Here is an 18,382-nt window from a genome sequence, read left to right as displayed (position 1 = left end):
AAATGAAGAGGGAGTCAGGCTAAGATGACATTTGCTTATAAATCATATTCTTATCGCTTTTCCAGAATTTTCGAGAAATGATTCCTGCCTTTGGGATCTTCAGACTGCTTGTCATCATCCTGATAAGTAAGTGACCTTGGTGAACACTTTACTCCCTCAGTCTCTTCCTCCTCAGCCTTCTGAGGGGCTCCTCGGGGTCCCCCACCCCACCATGAGGGATGGTTGATAGTCTAATGTTGGGGAGAACTGTCCACTGGTAGAGGTGCCTCGGTGCATGTACCAGGACTCTGGATGTGTGCTGTGCCTCTCTCCATAGCTTCACTTATGCGTTCTGTTCTGGATTCTCATTTTCATGCAATGGAGGGCATATGATTTTTGTCTGCAAAGGAAAAGCTTAAAAGCTACTGAGATAGTTGGGCGGTGGTGGCGCACGCCTTTAATCTCAGCACTCGGGAGGCAGAGGCAAGCAGATACCTGATCTCTGTGAGTTTGAGGCCAGCCTGGTCTACAAGAGCTAGTTCCAGGACAGGCTCCAAAGCTACAGAGAGACCCTGTCTCAAAAAAACAAAAACCAAAAAAAAAAAAAAAACCCACAAACAAACAAAAACAAAATCTATTGAGATAGTCTAACTTCTTCCTAAATTTCTAAATTTTCAATTTGGGTAGTTTCGTGTAGGTAGAGCAGGATGACCTTGAACTTGAGAAGTAGCTGAGGACAACCTTGAACTCATTCTCCTGCTCCTACCTCCTGAGCACTAAGATTGTAGACCTGTGTTGTCTTACCTGGCTTTATACAGTGCCAACGATCCAACCCTGGGTTTTCTGCAAGGTATAAACATTTTACCAAGTGAGCTATAGTTGCGTTCCGTGTCTTGGATCCTTTGTGCAGAAAATGCCATTACCTTCATGTGGGTTGCTAAGGCAATCCTCTACCTGGTCTCTCTGCTCCTGTTCCTGCTTTCTAACAGCCAGAATGAGTCTTTCCTGGTCCCACAAGGCAAGCAAACCAAAAATCTCATCAGACTCCTGTCACCCGTACTCAGACCCTCAAAGCCTTCCTGTCACGGAGATGTCAGTCGTATGTCAAAGTCCCCGTCTCGAAGTCCCCGAGCATCTTTCCCCAGCTCCTCGCTTGATCCCAACACCTACCTCTTCATCCTTAATTCAAGTCCAGAACCACCTGGAAGTCTCTCTGCAACACGGGAGACTGACCCTCGCCTTTCTCATTCACCTGTCTAGGGTGAGCCAGAGAATTTCATTTTGAGTACGTACTTGGTGCCAAGAGTCACTTCTCCTGGCCAGAATCCCAGCCCTATGGAGGTCCAGGCAGGGGGATTCCTGTAAGTTTAGGCCCACTTGGGCTAGACAGTAAACTCAAGACTATCCTGGGATATACAGTGAAACCGTATCTTGAACAAAATAAAGCAGAAGTTCCCAGATGATTCTGCTCTTGGTGAGTTAGGGGTTGTTTCTGCCTCAGGAAATCCAAGCTTGTTCTTCACTTGGTCTGAAAGATTCTTGCTTTACACAGTAACATGGCTTGATCCAGCCAGGGAAGAATTCCTGGAGAGCTTCCCCGATCCTCCTAGTAAAACATGACAGCCTGGCCGATGAAATGTCTTGCTCAGTCAGTGGGTAAATGCGCCTGCCACCAAGCCTGACATCCTGAGTTCAATTCCCAGGAGCCACATAGTGGAGGCAGGGAACAACTGACTTCTGCGAGATGTCTTCTGACTCCACACAAGCACTGTGGCACATAGGCACACACCTAGGCACACACCGGCGCACACACCCACACTCGCACACTAAATTAATTAAAAATAATATTTAAAAGGACAGCCTATCCCTGACACCCCCAATCCCGCTTCCCCTGTATTCTCTCTGTCGTACTCAGTGTAATATGGTATGCTGTTGTCTTTTGTTTATTTGCTTGATTGGTTTTTGAAATAGGATCTCCCTCTCTAGCCTTGGCTGGCCTGGAACTTGGTATGTACAGGAGGCTAGCCTCGAACTAACAGAAATTTGCCTGCTTCTACCTACCAAGTACTGGGACTATAGGCATCAATCAACGTACCTGGCAATGCACACTCCCCCCGACCTCTCGATAGGTCAGTGCCATCTGATCTGCTCTTTGCTCTGTGTCTACTGTGAGAATAGTGTTATCAGCTGGAACATAACCAACAACTACTTCTTTGATTAATAAATCCATAACTGGGTTACTGATAACGTCCACTTCATTGGGCTGTTATGGGAATTATGAATCGCTGGAGGGAGAGCTCTGAGAATAGCAGCTGGCCCCGCAGCAGAGTCAGACAAGACAAGGCTGAGGGGAACAAAACTGCCCAGTGTGGAGATCTGAAGCTTCATCGGGTGTCTTCTCTTCTAGTTGCATTGGATATGGGATTTGCTCTCTACAGAAGGTTCTTTGTCCCTGCAAATGGGTCTCCGGTGAGTTTACTTCCTTTCTTCATGTGTGTGTGCATGCACATGTACATGTATGTTCATGTTGTGTATGTGGAGGTCAGAGGACAACTTTCAGAATTGGTTCTTGCCTTCCATCCCGTCTGACTCCAATCACACCATAGGAATATAGGAGTGCTGTATCCAGCTTCCTTTCTCTTTCTTCTTTCATTCCTTCCTTCCTGCCTTTCTTTCTTTCTTTTTCTTTTCTTCCTTCCTTCCCTTCCCTCCCCAATCCTTCCTTCCTTCCTTCTTCCTTCCTTCCTTCCTTCCTTCCTTCCTTCCTTCCTTCCTTCCTTCCTTCCCTTCCTTCCTTCCTTCCTCCCTCCCTCTTTCTTGTGTGTGTGTGTGTGTGTGTATGTGTGCGCACACATGCACGAATGTATGTGTGTTTATTTTGGGTTTTTTTTTGGTTTTTTTGAGACAGAGTTTCTCTGTGGCTTTGGAGCCTGTCCTGGAACTAGCTCTGTAGACCAGGCTGGTCTCGAACTCACAGAGATTCACCTGCCTCTGCCTCCCGAGTGCTGGGATTAAAGGCAGGCGCCACCATCGCCCAGCTGGTTTTTTTTTTTTTTTTTTTGGGACAAAGAGTTTCTTTGTATAGGCCTGACCATCCTGCAACTCAATCTGTAGACCAGGCTGTCCTGGAGATCTGCCTGCCTCTGCTTCCTGAATGCTGGGACTAAAGGCGTGTACCACCACCACCCTCTCAGCTTTTTTTTTTTTTTTTTTTTTTTTTTTTTTTTTTTTTTTGAGACAGGGTTTCTCTGTGGTTTTGGAGCCTGTCCTGGAACTAGCTCTTGTAGACCAGGCTGGTCTCGAACGCAGAGATCTGCCTGCCTCTGCCTCCCGTGTGCTGGGATTAAAGGCGTGCGTCACCACCACCCCGCTCAGTTCAGCTGCTGCTTCTCCTCCTCCTCCTCTCTTCTTCTTCTTCTTCTTCTTCTTCTTCTTCTTCTTCTTCTTCTTCTTCTTCTTCTTCTTCTTCTTCTTCTTCTTCTTCTTCTTCTTTTTATTTTATTTTATTTTTTTTTGGTTTTTTGAGACAGGGTTTCTCTGTGGTTTTGGAGCCTGTCCTGGAACTAGCTCTTGTAGACCAGGCTGGTCTCGAACTCACAGAGATCCGCCTGCCTCTGCCTCCCAAGTGCTGGGATTAAAGGCGTGCGCCACCACCGCCCGGCCTTCTTCTTTTTAAATATTCACTGCTATATCCAGCTTTCCCCATGGGTTCTAGGACTCCTAGGATTCAAATTTAGGTCATCAGACTTTTGAGGCAAGAACTTTTTTACCTGCTGAGACATCTTACCAGGCTCAATTTCTTTCTTTTGCTTTTGTTTTTCAAAGAAAACCTTATTTTCCCATCAAAAAGTCATCATGTAATATCAGCCCTCAGGATATTGAGGCAGGAGGATCTGGTGTTCAAGGCTATCCTCAGCTACATAACAAGTTCAGGGCAGCCTGGGCTAATAGCAACAAAATAAAACAAAGAAACACAAAAAAGCATTATCAAATGAGGCTACAATTTCAATTTAAAGCAATCAAATATCCATTTGGAAGTTAAAAAAAAAATTCCTAACGTAGACCTGAGGAGATGCTTCAATGGATAAAGAGCTTGATGTACCTGTGGAAGGACACTCTCATAGATGCCGAACAAGTCCATGTGCCAGCCTGTATTCCCAGCCCTTGGTAAGTAGGAACTGGGATCCCAGGGCAAGCTGCCTAGCTAGACTACTGGAGTCATTGAGCTCAGGGCTCAAGTAAAAGATCTTACCTCCACAGGCATGGTAGTGAACACCTTTTAATGCAGCATTGGGAGGCAGAAGGAGGAGGATTTTTGTGAGTTTGAGGCCTGGTCTACATAGTGAGTTCCAGGACTAAATTATAAAGTGGATGGATGGAGAGTTGATTGAGAAGGCCAGCTTGCATATATATGTGCACCCATAGACATGGAGACACATATGCACATGTAAACACATCTCAAATACACATATATGCATAACCAAAAACAGAGTGGGTGAAAATGACATGTTTTGTTAGGGTTGGTGCTACATACCTTTATTCCTAACACTCAGGAGACTGAGGCAGGAGAATTTCTTTGAGGTCCCAGTTCAACCAGGATTATAGAGCAAGACCTTGCCTCAGAGTAAAAGAAAGAAAGGAAAGGAAGGAAAAGGGGAGAAAGAATGGGGTTGGTGAGCTGGAGAGCTGGAGAGTTGGAGAGTTGGTGAGCTGCTCAGCTGGCCCAGGGTGTACTGAGCTTCCTGTGCAAGCCTGACAGCCTCTGTTCAGCCCCTGAAAACGGTGGAAAGAGAGACTTGACCTCACAAACGTCCACTGTCCTGCACGTGTGCTCTGTGGTGTGTACCCCATCATAAATACACATATACAATAATAATAAGTTACAGAAACAAAAAAGAAAAATACTTTTTTTGGAGACAGGGTTTCTTTTTGTAACCCTGGTTGTCCTGGAACTCACTTTGAGAAAAGGCTGGCCTTGAACACACAGAGATCCACCTGCCTCTGTCTCCCGAGTGCTGGGATTAAAGGTGTGCGCCACCACCGCCCAGCTTTTTGTGCTTCGCAGCATCACCTTGTCTGGGGGAACAAAGGGTTTTGTGTCTCCTTTGTCTTAGCCCAGAGATCTAAATATGATATTTGCACTGAGTAGAAGATCTGCGGCTGAAATATGGAATTAGCATTTCCCCCACCCATTTCTCTTTCCCCTTTCTCCAAGGTGTCCTTTGCTGCGCACATCGCAGGCGGATTTGCTGGGATGTCCATAGGTTACACTGTCTTCAGCTGCTTTGACAAGACACTGCTCAAAGACCCCAGGTTCTGGATGGCAATTGCTGCCTATGTCACTTGTCTCTTATTTGCTGTGTTTTTTAACGTCTTCCTGTCCCCAGCAAACTGACTCACCTCTGATGTAAGCTTCTTAAAAGTGCCACATGGGGGGAAATGGAAAACATTGTGAAGAAACACAGACATCCCAGCACAAAGAAGATGCGACAGCACCCGATTCATCACCTCTGAGGGGAGCTTCCAATAGGAAAGAGAGAAAGCTAGAAACCAAAGACTGAGTCTTTCATGCATAGAGTATGCATGTATTATCCTATGACGGAGACTTATATCTCGTTTGATAGACTCCACGAGAACTGTATTATCCTGAGAATAAACTCTTTTCATATCTATGTTGTACTCTTGGTTCTTGTATCCCAGGATGGCCAAGAACTGGTTAAATCCAAGGAGAACCTAGAACTCTGGTCTCTGCTTCCATTATTGCAGCTGGGATTTCAGGTTGTGTGCTCTTACCCCAGGACCTCCACCCTTAGAGCTGGCACTCCACCTACACCCACTATGCCACACCCCCATGCCAGACTCTTTTTCTAATGAATCCCTGTTTTTTTGTTTTATTTTTGTTATTTTGTATGTAACAAATTACCTTATGCAATCTATTTCTGGGGGGTATTTAACATCCCTTTCTGTTTGTTTAACATATCCTTTAGCATTTGATTTGATTTTTCTATAAATGCCTGCCATGTAGAATTGTGTGGTATACCTGCAATATGCTTTATAGTATAATAAGCAAAAAGCTGTTTCATTTACGTAGATAAATATGCTGGAGAATTGCCTGTCTTTATCTGAACATGTTTATTCATGTTGGCCATAGCTTCTAGCAAATGTATGATTACCAAATCAGCCTTTTCTGAATTCAAAGCAGTTGCCCATGGAAAACCTGAATAGGTATCAATGGTGTGATGTGCATATTATAGGTCTCCAAATTCGACAAAATGGAATATATCCATATACCAGATTTTGTAGACAGAGGTTCCTGTACTGCCTGGCCCCATAGCCATTTTGTCCCTAAGAAACACACAGAGGCTTATATTAGTTATAAACTGTTTGGCCTATTAGCTCAGGCTTTTTATTAGGTTTCTTTTTGTTTGTTTGTTTGTTTTTTTTTGTTTTTTTTTTTTTTTTTTGGTTTTTCCAGACAGGGTTTCTCTGTAGCTTTGGAGCATGTCCTGGAACTAGTTCTTGTAGACCAAGCTAGCCTCAAACTCACAGAGGTCCACTTGCCTCTGCCTCCGAAGTGCTAGGGTTAAAGGTGTGTGCCACCACCGCATGGCTATTAACTAGCTCTTACAGCTTAAATTAACCCATTTTTTTTTAACCTGTGTTTAGCCACGTGACTTGGGACCTTTTCTCAGTACAGCATTTTCATTCATCTCACTTCCTCTGCATCTGGATGATGACTGTAGACTGAGCCTTTTCTCTTCCCAGAATTCTCCTAGTCTGGTCGCCCCACCTATACTTCCTGCCTGGCTACTGGCCAATCAGCATTTTATTAAACCAATATGAGAGACAAATCTTTACAGGGTACAAAAGCATTATACCATACAGCAGTTCCTCTTTTTTTTTCTTTTTAAAACAAGAACTCTAAAATCTTTGTTTAGCTTTTTTTCCCTGACCATTATCAATAGCAACTTGTAACCAACACTCTAAACAAAGACAAACATCCGTAATCCAATTTTTGGGAATGCAGGCATAGTTTTCCAGGCTACTTCTTGCTTATTGGGGATGCCAATAATATTATGAGTACCTAAAGAAAATTTAGGCTTATGATCAAGTACTGAATGGAGTATTCTTTGAGGCTGGATCATCTCAGCCAGCAGTCTTGAGGCTATTCTGGATGTAGAACTCGGAAGAAACTGCAACAGAGGTGTTCTGAAATGTTGGATCATCTGGGCCATCTGTTCCCACTGGAGATTTTTCAGGGGGTCTTCTTTGATCAGACCTTATTTTTAACCCAGAATGAATCCATAATCTCTCATTTCCTGTGGAAACAAAATCAAAACCTCTTCTCCAAAGTAACATCTTTTGACTTAAATTTCAAAGTCAAGGCACTTTCAAAATATATATGTTGGATTAATCCAGCAGTGCTTATAACCAAATATCTTTTAGCAACTGTTGCTCCTTCCTCAGCAGTCAAACAATTCAAAGACAATACAATAATACACAGTATCTAGATTTTCTGTGGGCCCACTTAAGAGTTCTAATTCAAAAGCAGTACCTTGCGCTGCACTCAACCATTCTATCTTTTCATCAAATACCCAATGAATTGGAAACATGCCCACCCAACCCTTTGGGGGGGTCTGCTGTCAATGGAGACCCTCGCCCATGCAGCTTTTCACAGACCTCTGTCTCTAAGCTTGCTTGCTTTATTGGACCCTGACTCAGTAAGGAATGCCTCTTTCTCCTCTTCCCGACAACTAGCAGGACTTCCAGCATGCTTGCCCTGTTTCTGCCAAAGCTGCAATAAAGTGGTCCCCAGGCTTCCTTCTGAGTTCATTTAGAACATTATTTATGAATGAGACCCGTAAAGAACCAGTAACTCTTTCCTGAGAGCATAGCCATATATTCAAATACCTAATTTTAAGTCATTCTTTAAACAAAATGTTGGATCTGGCATGGTGGCATATGCCTTTAATCCCAGCACCTCAGAGGCAGAGGCAGGAGGATCTTGGTGAGTTTGAGGTGAACCAGGTCTACATAGTGGGTTCTAGGCTAGGCAGAACTACATAATGAGATCTTGTCTCAAAAAAAAAAAAAAAAAAAACCCACCAAAACCAAAAGAATTACAAATGTATTATCAGTTATCAAATAGCTAAATAGCAGGATTATCTCATTTCAGTGATGACAAAATAGATGTCATTGAACGAAGGCCCAGAATTTATGTAAAAGTATTTTTACATAGAATAATCTTAAACTTATTTTTGAAATTTACATTTTAAGTTTGCCTATCAAAAAGCAGTTTGGAGATTTCTGAGTACTTAATAAAAGCACATTTTAAATTATTTAATCATCTGTTAGGCTATAAGTTATCTTTCTCGGACACCCTGTAAGGGTTTTTTTCAGCCTTAGCATGGACCGTAAACTATGCCAGAAACACAGGTGAGCATGTCTGTGTCTTTCCACAAGGGCGGGATTCACTGAACAGCAAATAAAGTCACAAGGTTTAGCAGTTTTCTTTAAATATTTTTTTCATTAAAAATTTTAAAGTTATGCATATATGTGCATGTTGTTGTCTATGTGGAAAATCAGTGCGTGTGAGTGTGGGTACCTATAGAGGCTAGTGGTGTCAAATCCGCTGGAGCTGGAGTATAGGCAGTTGTGAGCCACCTGACGTGGGTGATGGGAGCTGAACTCAGGTCCTCTGCAAGAACAGTATGCTCTTAACCATCTCTCCAGCTCTAGTTGAGCTGGTTCTGTCATGCTCTGTCTGCCTTGGTAGCCTGGGCAAGTTGGATGACGGCTCTTTATTCTAATCTTAATTACTAGTGATAACTCTCATATCACACCACACAAGGTACAAAGCAGTTATGCCTATATACATTTTTATAGATTACAGAATGAGTTGTAGCAGTTCAAGAGGTTTCAGACATGGGCTGAGGGAGAGTCCGTATTGATAATGTACCAGACTAGTTCTGGGAGGGCCTTGCTGCTGGTGCTGCTGACTTCAGCCGCGAGGTGGAAGCAGGAAACTGGAAACAGCTGCTCAGGTAGAGCTGGGTGAATGGGTAGAGGCAGGTGAGCAGGGGACAGAGCCAAGCTGAAATTCAGGAGATACTCGGGGGATAATCAGGAGTCCTTGGTCCTTGAAGCACACGCTGGGCATCAGATGTCAGGCTGAGGTGGGATCGTACCATGCTAGTGAAAGTGTTAGGAGTCCATCAGCGTATAGAGATCAGGCAAGGGAGTACACCCTTCCCTTAGTTTGAAGGCTCTAATAAGCTCTTGGGTGTAGGAAGAGCCCCCCACAGATTTTTGCAACTGGTTGACTCTGGAGTGTTTACACCTAGTTTTCTTTGATCTGCCTTTTGTGGTTGCTGTCCTGTTTTCGGGACCTTGTGTCTGGAGTCTTATCTCAGAGTTTCATTCCTAGGGGTTCAAAATCTATGAGAACTTGGTTTGACACACTGGAGGTATTTATAATTGGCATTGTCCCTTTGAGAGATTCAGGTATGATGCTTTGGTGTGGGTGAAAAGGGTCAAGAAAACAAAAATAAACAACAACAACAAAAAAAACCCATCCTGCCCCTGACTAGACCCAAAACCTGGCCCAAGGAAAAAAATACCCTGATCCTGACTTGACCTCAGGACCCAGGGCTTGAAATCCCACCAATCCCTGAGCTTGCCCCAGAGTCAGGCTGCAGAATTCCACCAATCCCTGAGGTCCCTGAGCACAAAATCCTACCAATCCCTGGGTTTAAACCCAGAATCAGACCATGAAAATCTACCAATCTCAAACCAGCCCCTCACCCCCAAGAAACCCTAGATAAGCTTTGTACCCTGTGCAGTTTGCTGCTGTTTCTTACCCTAGAGGCAGCCACCCTCCTGGATTCTTCCTCCCCAGTAAATTTCTTGAGTGAGGTTTGTTATGCAGTGTCAAACTTTTACCAGAGGGAGCCCAGCTCTAACAACTTTCACTGGGGAAGCCTTCCCCTAGCGAAGCCAGGCTGTTCCAAACCTGGGGACTTCTGCTGGACCTGAGCAGAGCTGCAGCAACTTAGATGGGGAAACCCTTCCCTGCCACTCGCACTGGGGAAACCTTTCCCTGGAGGCAGAGCTGTAAGCAGCTGTCCTTACAGTGACTTTGCCATATTCCTTAGCTCCTGACTGCCAGGATACTTTTCCATCCAAGCTGCAATGTTTACACATGTGCCCCCACAGATTCAATTCTCCCTCACAGATTCACAGAGTTACTCCTTTCCTAGTCCCAGGAATAAGTCTATGCGGGATGGGTGGTGGATTTGCAGTTTCCACCCATCTCTTCTCGCTCACAACAGTCAAAGCTGCTTGTAAAGGTTTGTCTTCTAGGGCAAAACACAACCAGGAGGAGAAAAGAAATGCTGTACTATGAAATGCGGAGTAACGTAAAGAAGAGCACAGTCTGACCCCAACACTGCATTTTTAGATTTAACAATTCAAAGTGTCAATGCAATTCCCCCCCCGAGGAAGCAAGCTCAAAATTAGCACATCAGCTAGTTAGCCTTTAGAGAGAGTGCCCAAGGGAAAGCCACTAAAATCAGTCTTTTTTAAAAAAAAAAAAAAAAAGTTTCAAATTTGCTAAGTTCTTGCATCTTTGATAACCTCTCTTTTAAAGGAAGAGAGAAAAAATAAAGACAATAGCTCCAAGGATTAATATAACCTACAAAATGTCTCCAAAAGGTGCGCATGTATGTGTGTGTACACACCTGTAAACACGCACATTTTGTAAAGGTGTGCCAAGAATTTTTTAAAAAAAAGAAATGTAAAAACAAAGCGGCTTGGCATTTGTGACTTGATTTTAGGAATGCCAGCCCTAGACTCATTGCCCCAAGCTGCTTTAGAAGTCATCGTAATAATCATAAGAAAGACTTCATGTATTTTATGGTCATGTTACTCACACCAGTGACTTCCTTGATACTTGTCTCCCTGTCTCAAATGGTTCTACAGAGCTGTACTGGCTCAGTATAACCCAAGAAGCCTTCCCTGTCGTAGGCCAGATACCCACCATACAAATGGCATAATAATTCAAAAATAGCCCTACAAAACTGAAACAGCTTAGAAGAACCGGGAAAGACAAAACCAGTCACCAAGAGGAGTCACCAAAAATGGTTCCGAAGGAACCTACACTACTGAAAAGATTCAACAAAAAATGGAAGGTACCATGTTAGGTACAGTGACTGGGGAAGAAACGGTTTGGACCAAACATTCTAAAGAGTTCCAAACAAATTCTATAAGCTCCTTGGTTTCACCAAAGAGGCAAAAATCTGGATGCTGGCTGAAGCGGAAACCTAAGAAAAATCCTTGGAATAAAGTGATTCTGGCAGCTGCCTTGGGCAATCTTCCCAAGTGGCGTCATCTTGCTCTGAACAGCTGCCACTCAAAATGCTCTGGCTGGGTGATCAAAACAGTTACCTGGATTATTAAGGACAAAAGCTACGTACTGACATCTCTAACTAGCTAGGCCTGATCACCCATCTCCAATTTCCCAGAGAACTCTGTCCCTTATCTCTGGCCTTCTGCCTGTCACACACATTTCAGCTACCAATAGAATGTCTATGCCCCTCCATATACAGGCAGTATTCACGGATGCTGCTATTCCTAACATCAAGAGTCATGGGGACCAGAGTCTGGGATGGGCTTTAGCCTAAATCACAGCCCTCTTCCCCATCCTTGTCCACTGCAGGGCAGCTAAAAGGCTGGGACTGTCTCACAAGTTCATCAGTTCCCAGACCAGGGCAAAGGTCCAGTGTGCATGCAAGAGGCTGGGGAAACACTGGAAACAAGTGGTGTGGTAGGAGCAATGGGGAGAGAAGAACCACTGACCCCCCCAAACTCTGCTCTTTACAGGGGAAAAGCCCTGGTCCTCAGGAGACAGAGGAGGAAGTAGGTTTTCAAGTTCTGGGCTCCCACACTTGAAGACTAGGAGAGTGAGTTTTATGGTGAGCCCTGAAGAATTTAGGAGCCAAACCTCGGGCCTGAATCCCTTGGATGTCAGACTTCTCAGGGCTGCCCCAGCCAACAGCAGGGTGAACTATGGGCTAGTCATAGCTGGACTGACCTACCTTTACTAGTAATGAGAAAACTGGGACAGAGTCACCCTGGTGACTTGCCTACTGCAGAGGAACTCTGCCAGATGCTTGGAATCAGGGAGCAGACTTGCAGAGTGCAACAAAAACTCTCTTCAAAAGTCATGTATGTTTTCCCCAAGAAAAAGCCTGAGACAGCAACTACAATTGAGTACCATTTAAGAGTAAAGACTATGGCTTTGCTTAGCAAAAGAGAAAAAAAAAAAAGAGCAAGAAAATAGTCATTTAGATCCACAAGACAGGGACAAAAGGTACCCATAGAAGCCAAAGCCAAATGTTCTCCATAAGGTGCTGAAAAACTCAGGGAAGAACCAGGAGGTGGCATAGAACCTTTACAGAGAGTGTGGTGAGACAGAACCAAGTAGAGAGTCCCAAGTAACGTGCTGATACCTCCAAACAAACCAGTGACCTTGCAGGACACATCTCGGAGGGCATGAAGATCCAGCTGAAATTCAGTTAGTGAGGGCATGGGCAAGCAGAGTGATTCATGGTTAGAGGCAAGAGAAGTGTGGGAAGAATTACAGTTGTCATAGAAAGTATATGGAAGCTAAGTTAGCCAGATTATTCCAACGTAAGACCTTTGAAAGAACAATGCGGAAATCGAGCTTGTCACCAAGGAAGAAACCAAACCAAGTTTGCTAAAGAGGAGGAAGGCCCTGGGCCTTGAACCTTTCAAAGAACACCATGTAGAGTTCTGTCCCGGCATCAGCCCCTGGCTCAGAACTGTCACAAAGAGAAGGCCATCGGGAGAAGTGGTACCGAGACCCTCCTGCAATCTGGAGCAGCCCAGCAGTGTTGGCAGAGTGGGAGAATACTGCTCAAAAAGAAGAGCTTCCGTGAGCAGGCTGCGCCACAGAGGCTCGCCGGGCAGTTCCAGTAACACACAATGAGATAAGGTTCAGCACACACTGCCTAAGCTCTGCGCGCACGACCAGGCTGGCTTACGTTTGAGAGATGAGAATACGAGAAGTTCCTGGATGAGGAGCTGGAGGGGTGAGGCGGTGAATTTCACACCGGTTTAGGAGAAAGAAGTGGACTACCCAGTAAGGTCAGAAAATACCTGCGTCAGGTAACTGGAAATCAAGCATCAGGCAGTCAATGATGGGTAGGCACCCTTGTCTTGAAAGTGATCATTTCTTTCAAAGCTGGAGATGTTCAATCTCTGGGAAAGAATGGTATAGATTTAATGTAGAGAACTTGAGATTCATTTTGGCACCGTGATGCAGACGTGTGATAGCAGTTGACACTAGAGAAGCAGAGAGGAGTCATCTTCCCTGTCCAGGGCACGGGGGAAGCCTTGTCAGCCAATCAGAGCTTTGTCAGGATGGTGGGGGCACACAGATCAGAGCAACTAGATGACACCCCCCCCCCCGTGGCATCAGTGTCCCTGCGCTTTGCCGCCTTCCTTCATCTAAAATCATATAACTGCTTTCCATTAAGGAGAATGAGGACAAATCCGAGGAAATCTGGTTTCAACGTGCGCTTTATCCACTCCGAACCATTTTGATTGTGTGCCGGAAGATTTCCTTGCTCCTCTGGCGCCCATTTAAAACCCTGCATTCCTGTTATGTAGCCTCTGCCCTGGTGCTTGACTCTGGGTACTCCATGGAGCCACTATGGTACGGGCTTGGAGACTTGAAGGCTGGGTACTCCTGGCATTGCTTAAAGAGCTCTTTGCTCTGATGACTGGACTCGAACTCTGGGTATGCCCATGCCACCAGGCAAAAGGGTGAGAGATCCAGGCTTCTCTGGAATGTTCTCTGCGTCAAGACTTGGAGGACTTTGAGGCTGTGATTCTGACTGGGTGAAAGTCAAAGACCTCCTGTCTTGAAGACAACTCTTATAGGGTACCCTGAAACTTTAGCTAGCACCCTGGGACTTCGGCTTTCCTTTTTTTTTTTTTTCTGGCCAGCACTCCCAAGACTGGCTGTGTTCATTACATCCAGCTGAGAATATGAGAATATTTCTTCAGTTTAACATTGGCACATCATTCCTTTCCCCAGAGCAGGCGGGCAGCAGCCTATGTATCCTGTCCCTTGAAGACACCACATTCCTGGGGGTTCAAACATCGGGTCTTTTAGAAAGTTCCATCCTCCAGTCACTGGCTGATGCCCTCTGGTCCCCAATCATTGGCCTCAGCAACAGGAGATCCTGTAGAGGGGGAGTGGTATCCATTTCAAAAGATTCATCTCAAGTGTTTTAAAGTGATCCTAAGGGGTCCCTTTGAGGGGGGAGTCTGTCCTTCAGAAATTGTCCCACATGTCTGGATACTTCTAGTCATTGACCCGAAGAGCCAGGTCCTTTACAAATGTCCCATCAAAGAAGTCTTTGAAAAGGAGGTAATTTCAAAGTTGCAACCGGTAAGCTCCATCGAGGACGGACTGTTGGCCTCAGCACCGGAAGGTCGTTATGAGCAGAGGGAAGCCTTGCACCGAAGCCATTTCTCCAATGGTTTCCTGTAGCTGTTGGTGCCGTCGTCGTCAGCCAACTGCAGATGCTTATCTGTGGGACTCCGATTTTTGAAAGGACAGCCTTTAAAATGTTCCAACCTCACTCAAGTCGCTGAAGGACGAATATGTTTGCTTCGTGTTCCTTTTGAGGGGAGCGAGGTCTCCCTTAGAAGTTACACCTTGAATCCCTTGTCGACAGTTTAGGATCCTCAGTAGGAAGTATGCCAGAGGAAATTGTGGTCTTTAGTCAGTCATCTTAATAAGCGAATGGTCTGCTCATCACTCCAGATTCACGACTTTGGCCAATTCTAAAGAACTGGAGTGAGTTTGACCCTCAGACTAGGGAGGAAAGTGATTGTTGGATTCCAGTCTTTCAGGCTCTGTATCAAGCTGGCCCCCCTTTCCTTTCTGCCCCTTCTTTTTCTTCTTTCTTCCCTGGCCTTCCTCACTGTCCCCAGTCGGAGATGGCTCCTCCACCAACTAACTGCCAAGCGTGCGCGCGAGCAGCGCCTCAGCAACCGCTGACGGCAGAACTTCCCAGGTGAGGGCGGGGCGGCCCTGTCGATGGAGATTCGGAGCCCTGTGAGCTGTTCCCCAGTGGACTCGGTGCAGACCGGAGTCGGGTCCGCACAGCCGTTTTGAGGCCTTCGGTACTTGATGTACCATGCCGAGTGGCTGAGTCTGGTTTGGTGGTCATGGATCCACTCTGCCAGGATTTTTCTCCCACCAAATGGGGCGCTGCAGAGGGCGGGTCCCCAGTGAAGGCCCATCTGACAGGTTACAGGGTGGTGGCTGCTCCAACAGGTGCAGTGGAACCCACAGTAGCTGGGTGCTCTTGACCGCCTTTCCCAGTCTGCCCTTGGGGTAGCCTGTTCCAAAGCTGCGTGCCCCGATGGTATCCCGAATCTGATGGCATTCTTAGCTTTGGGATGGTGAAAATTGGTGGTGTTAAGATTAAACCAAAAAAAAAAAAAAATCATTTTAAGATTTATTTAATTTGTGAATATTTTCCAGCATGTTTGTATGTATGTATGCATGTACACCACATGCATGCCTGGTGCCCCTGGGAGTCAGAAGAGGGCTTTGGATGATCAGCAGCTGGAGTTACGGGTGGTGGTGTACCACCACGTGGATGCTGAGAACCAAACCCCAGTCCTCTGCAAGTGCTTGCTGATGAAGTTTTTCTCCAACACCAATTTTAAGACTTCGACCCCTTCACAAGTACGCTAGGTCAGACACAGAGGTGAGCAATGAATGGCTTTCCAGGAGACGAAAACTAGCCCAAGATAATTTGACTCTGCTCTACAACATTTTAACGCCATCTATAATCTTGAAGTTTAGTCATTTGGCCTTGTGGAATCCTCTAACACAGGTACAGCTTCCTCTGTCCCCCTTTTTCCTTCTCCTTCCTCCACTCCTCCCCCTTCCTTCAGGAAGATTCAGTTCACAAAAGTTAAGTATGCATTCACTGATGTTCTCCTTGTTACCAGTGTCTAATATCTTTGACTTATTAGGAGGGCACTGTCGTAGTACACAGCTAGTCTGAATATAATGGCAGGGTGTGGTGGCACACCCCTTTAGCCCCAGCACTTGGGAGGCTGAGACAGGCAGATCTCTGTGAGTTGGAGGCTAACCTGGTGAGTTTCAGGACAGCTGGGGCTATAGAGAAAGATGTTAATATTATTTATTAATAGTTCAGATTCAAGATCTGAAGTTATGCCTCTCAGAAGGGTTGGATTAACAGAAAGTGTCAGTAGTAATTAGTATTATATTGAAGAACTACACAGCCAGCCTGCATACTGATTTAGCTTTTACTTTTTTTAAAAAAAATATTTATTTATTATGTATACAATATTCTGTCTGTGTGTATGCCTGCAGGCCAGAAGAGGGCACCAGACCCCTCTACAGATGGTTGTGAGCCACCATGTGGTTGCTGAGAATTAAACTCAGGACTTTTGGAAGAGCAGGCAATGCTCTCAACCTCTGAGCCATCTCTCCAGCCCTAGCTTTTACTTTTGAAGCAAAATTTTGGCTCACTTGGTATGCTGGCTAGTTTTATGTCAGCATCAAGCTAGAGTGGCTGGAGAGGAGGGAGCCTCAATTGATCTGACTATAGGCAAGCCTGGAAGGCATTTTTCTTAATTAGTGTTAGTGGAAGGGGGCAGCCCATTGTGAGTGGTGTTATCCCTGGGCTGGTGGTCCTTGGTTCTATAAGAAAGCAGGCTGAGGAGGCAATGAGGAGCAAGCCAGTAAACAGCACCCCCCCCCATGGCCTCCACATCAGCTTCTGCCTCCAGGTTCTTACTCTGCTTGAGCTCCTGTCCTGACTTCCTTTAGTGAGGAACAGTGACATGGAAGCACAATCCAAATAAACTCTTTCCTCCCGAGTTACTTTTGGTCATGGTGTGTCATCATGGCAATAAAAACCCTGCTAAGACAGAAATTGGTACCAGGATAGTGGATTCTTGCTCTGACAGACCTGTGGGTTTTGTGGAAAGACTTTGGCTGTTTGGACTAGGGGAACCATGGAATGTTCAAAGCGTGGGAAGCTCTGAAGATAAGGATGCTGAGAGAAATGTAGAGGGTGGAAGGCTGACTGGTGACGTCTCAGAGGGAAGTTTAAAGACTCTATGGGACCATTTTCTATTTTTAATTAAGATTCAGTTATTCTGGTCAGCTGAGGCTGAAGCATCAGCCATGATTAACAAGAGACTAGCACCACTGAAGAAAAATCTTTGTGTTCCTGGGACAGTTGATGCTGAGAAGTTAGCAGTGACTAAGAAGGGATCAGCATCACTGAAGAAGTGCTTCCTCAGAGTCAGCACCAGAAGTTGTGTTCCAGAGGTGGCCAAGGTTGAAGTTCACTCTGGCAGCCAAACCAGGTAGATAAGAGTCACCCAGGTGGCGCTGGTTTTGAAGGCATGAACGGGTCATGGAAAGCTGCTGAGGTTGGTACTGTGTGGTAGGGTTGGAATTCCTGAAGAAAGCCCAGGAGAGGCTACCGATAAAAGTGCAGCCCATTTCTGTGAGTTCGAGACCAGCCTGGTCTACAAGAGCTAGTTCCAGGACAGGCTCCAAAACCACAGAGAAACCCTGTCTCAAAAAACCAAAAAAAAAAAAAAACAAAAAAAAAAAAACAAAACAAAACAAAAAACAAAAAAAAAGTGCAGCCCAATTGCAGAAAGCAGCAACAGAAGTTTGAAGACACCGGTACCATGGGACAACCACCACCACCAGCAGCACCATGGGACAATCACCGCCAACAGCAGCACCATGGGACAATCACCACCACCAGCATCACCATGGGACAACCACCGCCACCAGCAGCACCATGGGACAATCACCGCCAACAGCAGCACCATGGGACAATCACCGCCAACAGCAGCACCATGGGACAATCACCGCCAACAGCAGCACCATGGGACAATCACCGCCAACAGCAGCACCATGGGACAATCACTGCCACCAGCAGCACCATGGGACAATCACCGCCACCAGCAGCACCATGGGACAACCACCGCCACCAGCAGCAGCAGTGAAGTAGACCCAGCTGTAGTCTAGAGGACAAGCTGTGTGTTACAGAGAGTGGAGCTGGAGAAGCGACCTAAGACCTTAGAAGGAACCCAGAAGATCGTGAGTAAATCTCAGATAATTGGACATCTTTAACTGCAAACATTCTCATTATATATCAAATTCAGGCATGTAATTCTACACATGACATGAAAATGTCCTAAAATCATTTTACGGGCTGGAGAGATGACTCAACTATTAAGAGCACTTACAGATCTTCAAGAAGACCTGTGTTTGTTTCCCAGAACCCAAGTTGGGGATCTC

At 45.5% G+C, this 18,382-nt stretch overlaps 1 protein-coding gene and 1 long non-coding RNA gene across 3 annotated transcripts in view; one reads left to right on the top strand and one right to left on the bottom strand.

The window, feature by feature from the left end:
* The window catches only part of Rhbdl2 (rhomboid like 2), a 45,751-nt gene extending 40,118 nt beyond the window's left edge, over nucleotides 1–5,633 (top strand). For both annotated transcript variants that reach the window (XM_057784047.1, XM_057784046.1), the window contains 3 exons: nucleotides 66–126; nucleotides 2,387–2,448; nucleotides 5,195–5,633. In XM_057784047.1, coding sequence (XP_057640030.1) covers nucleotides 66–126; nucleotides 2,387–2,448; nucleotides 5,195–5,374 — 303 coding nt within the window. In that variant the 3' untranslated portion in view covers nucleotides 5,375–5,633. The remainder of the gene's footprint in view (nucleotides 1–65; nucleotides 127–2,386; nucleotides 2,449–5,194) is intronic.
* LOC130883519 (uncharacterized) overlaps nucleotides 1–18,382 on the bottom strand; it is a 72,346-nt gene that overhangs the window by 18,621 nt on the left and 35,343 nt on the right. The gene's annotated exons all lie outside the window — the stretch shown is intronic.

Source organism: Chionomys nivalis, chromosome 11 (genome assembly GCF_950005125.1).
Source record: "Chionomys nivalis chromosome 11, mChiNiv1.1, whole genome shotgun sequence".
NCBI lineage: Eukaryota > Metazoa > Chordata > Mammalia > Rodentia > Cricetidae > Chionomys > Chionomys nivalis.
This window is presented reverse-complemented; position numbering and strand designations above follow the sequence as displayed.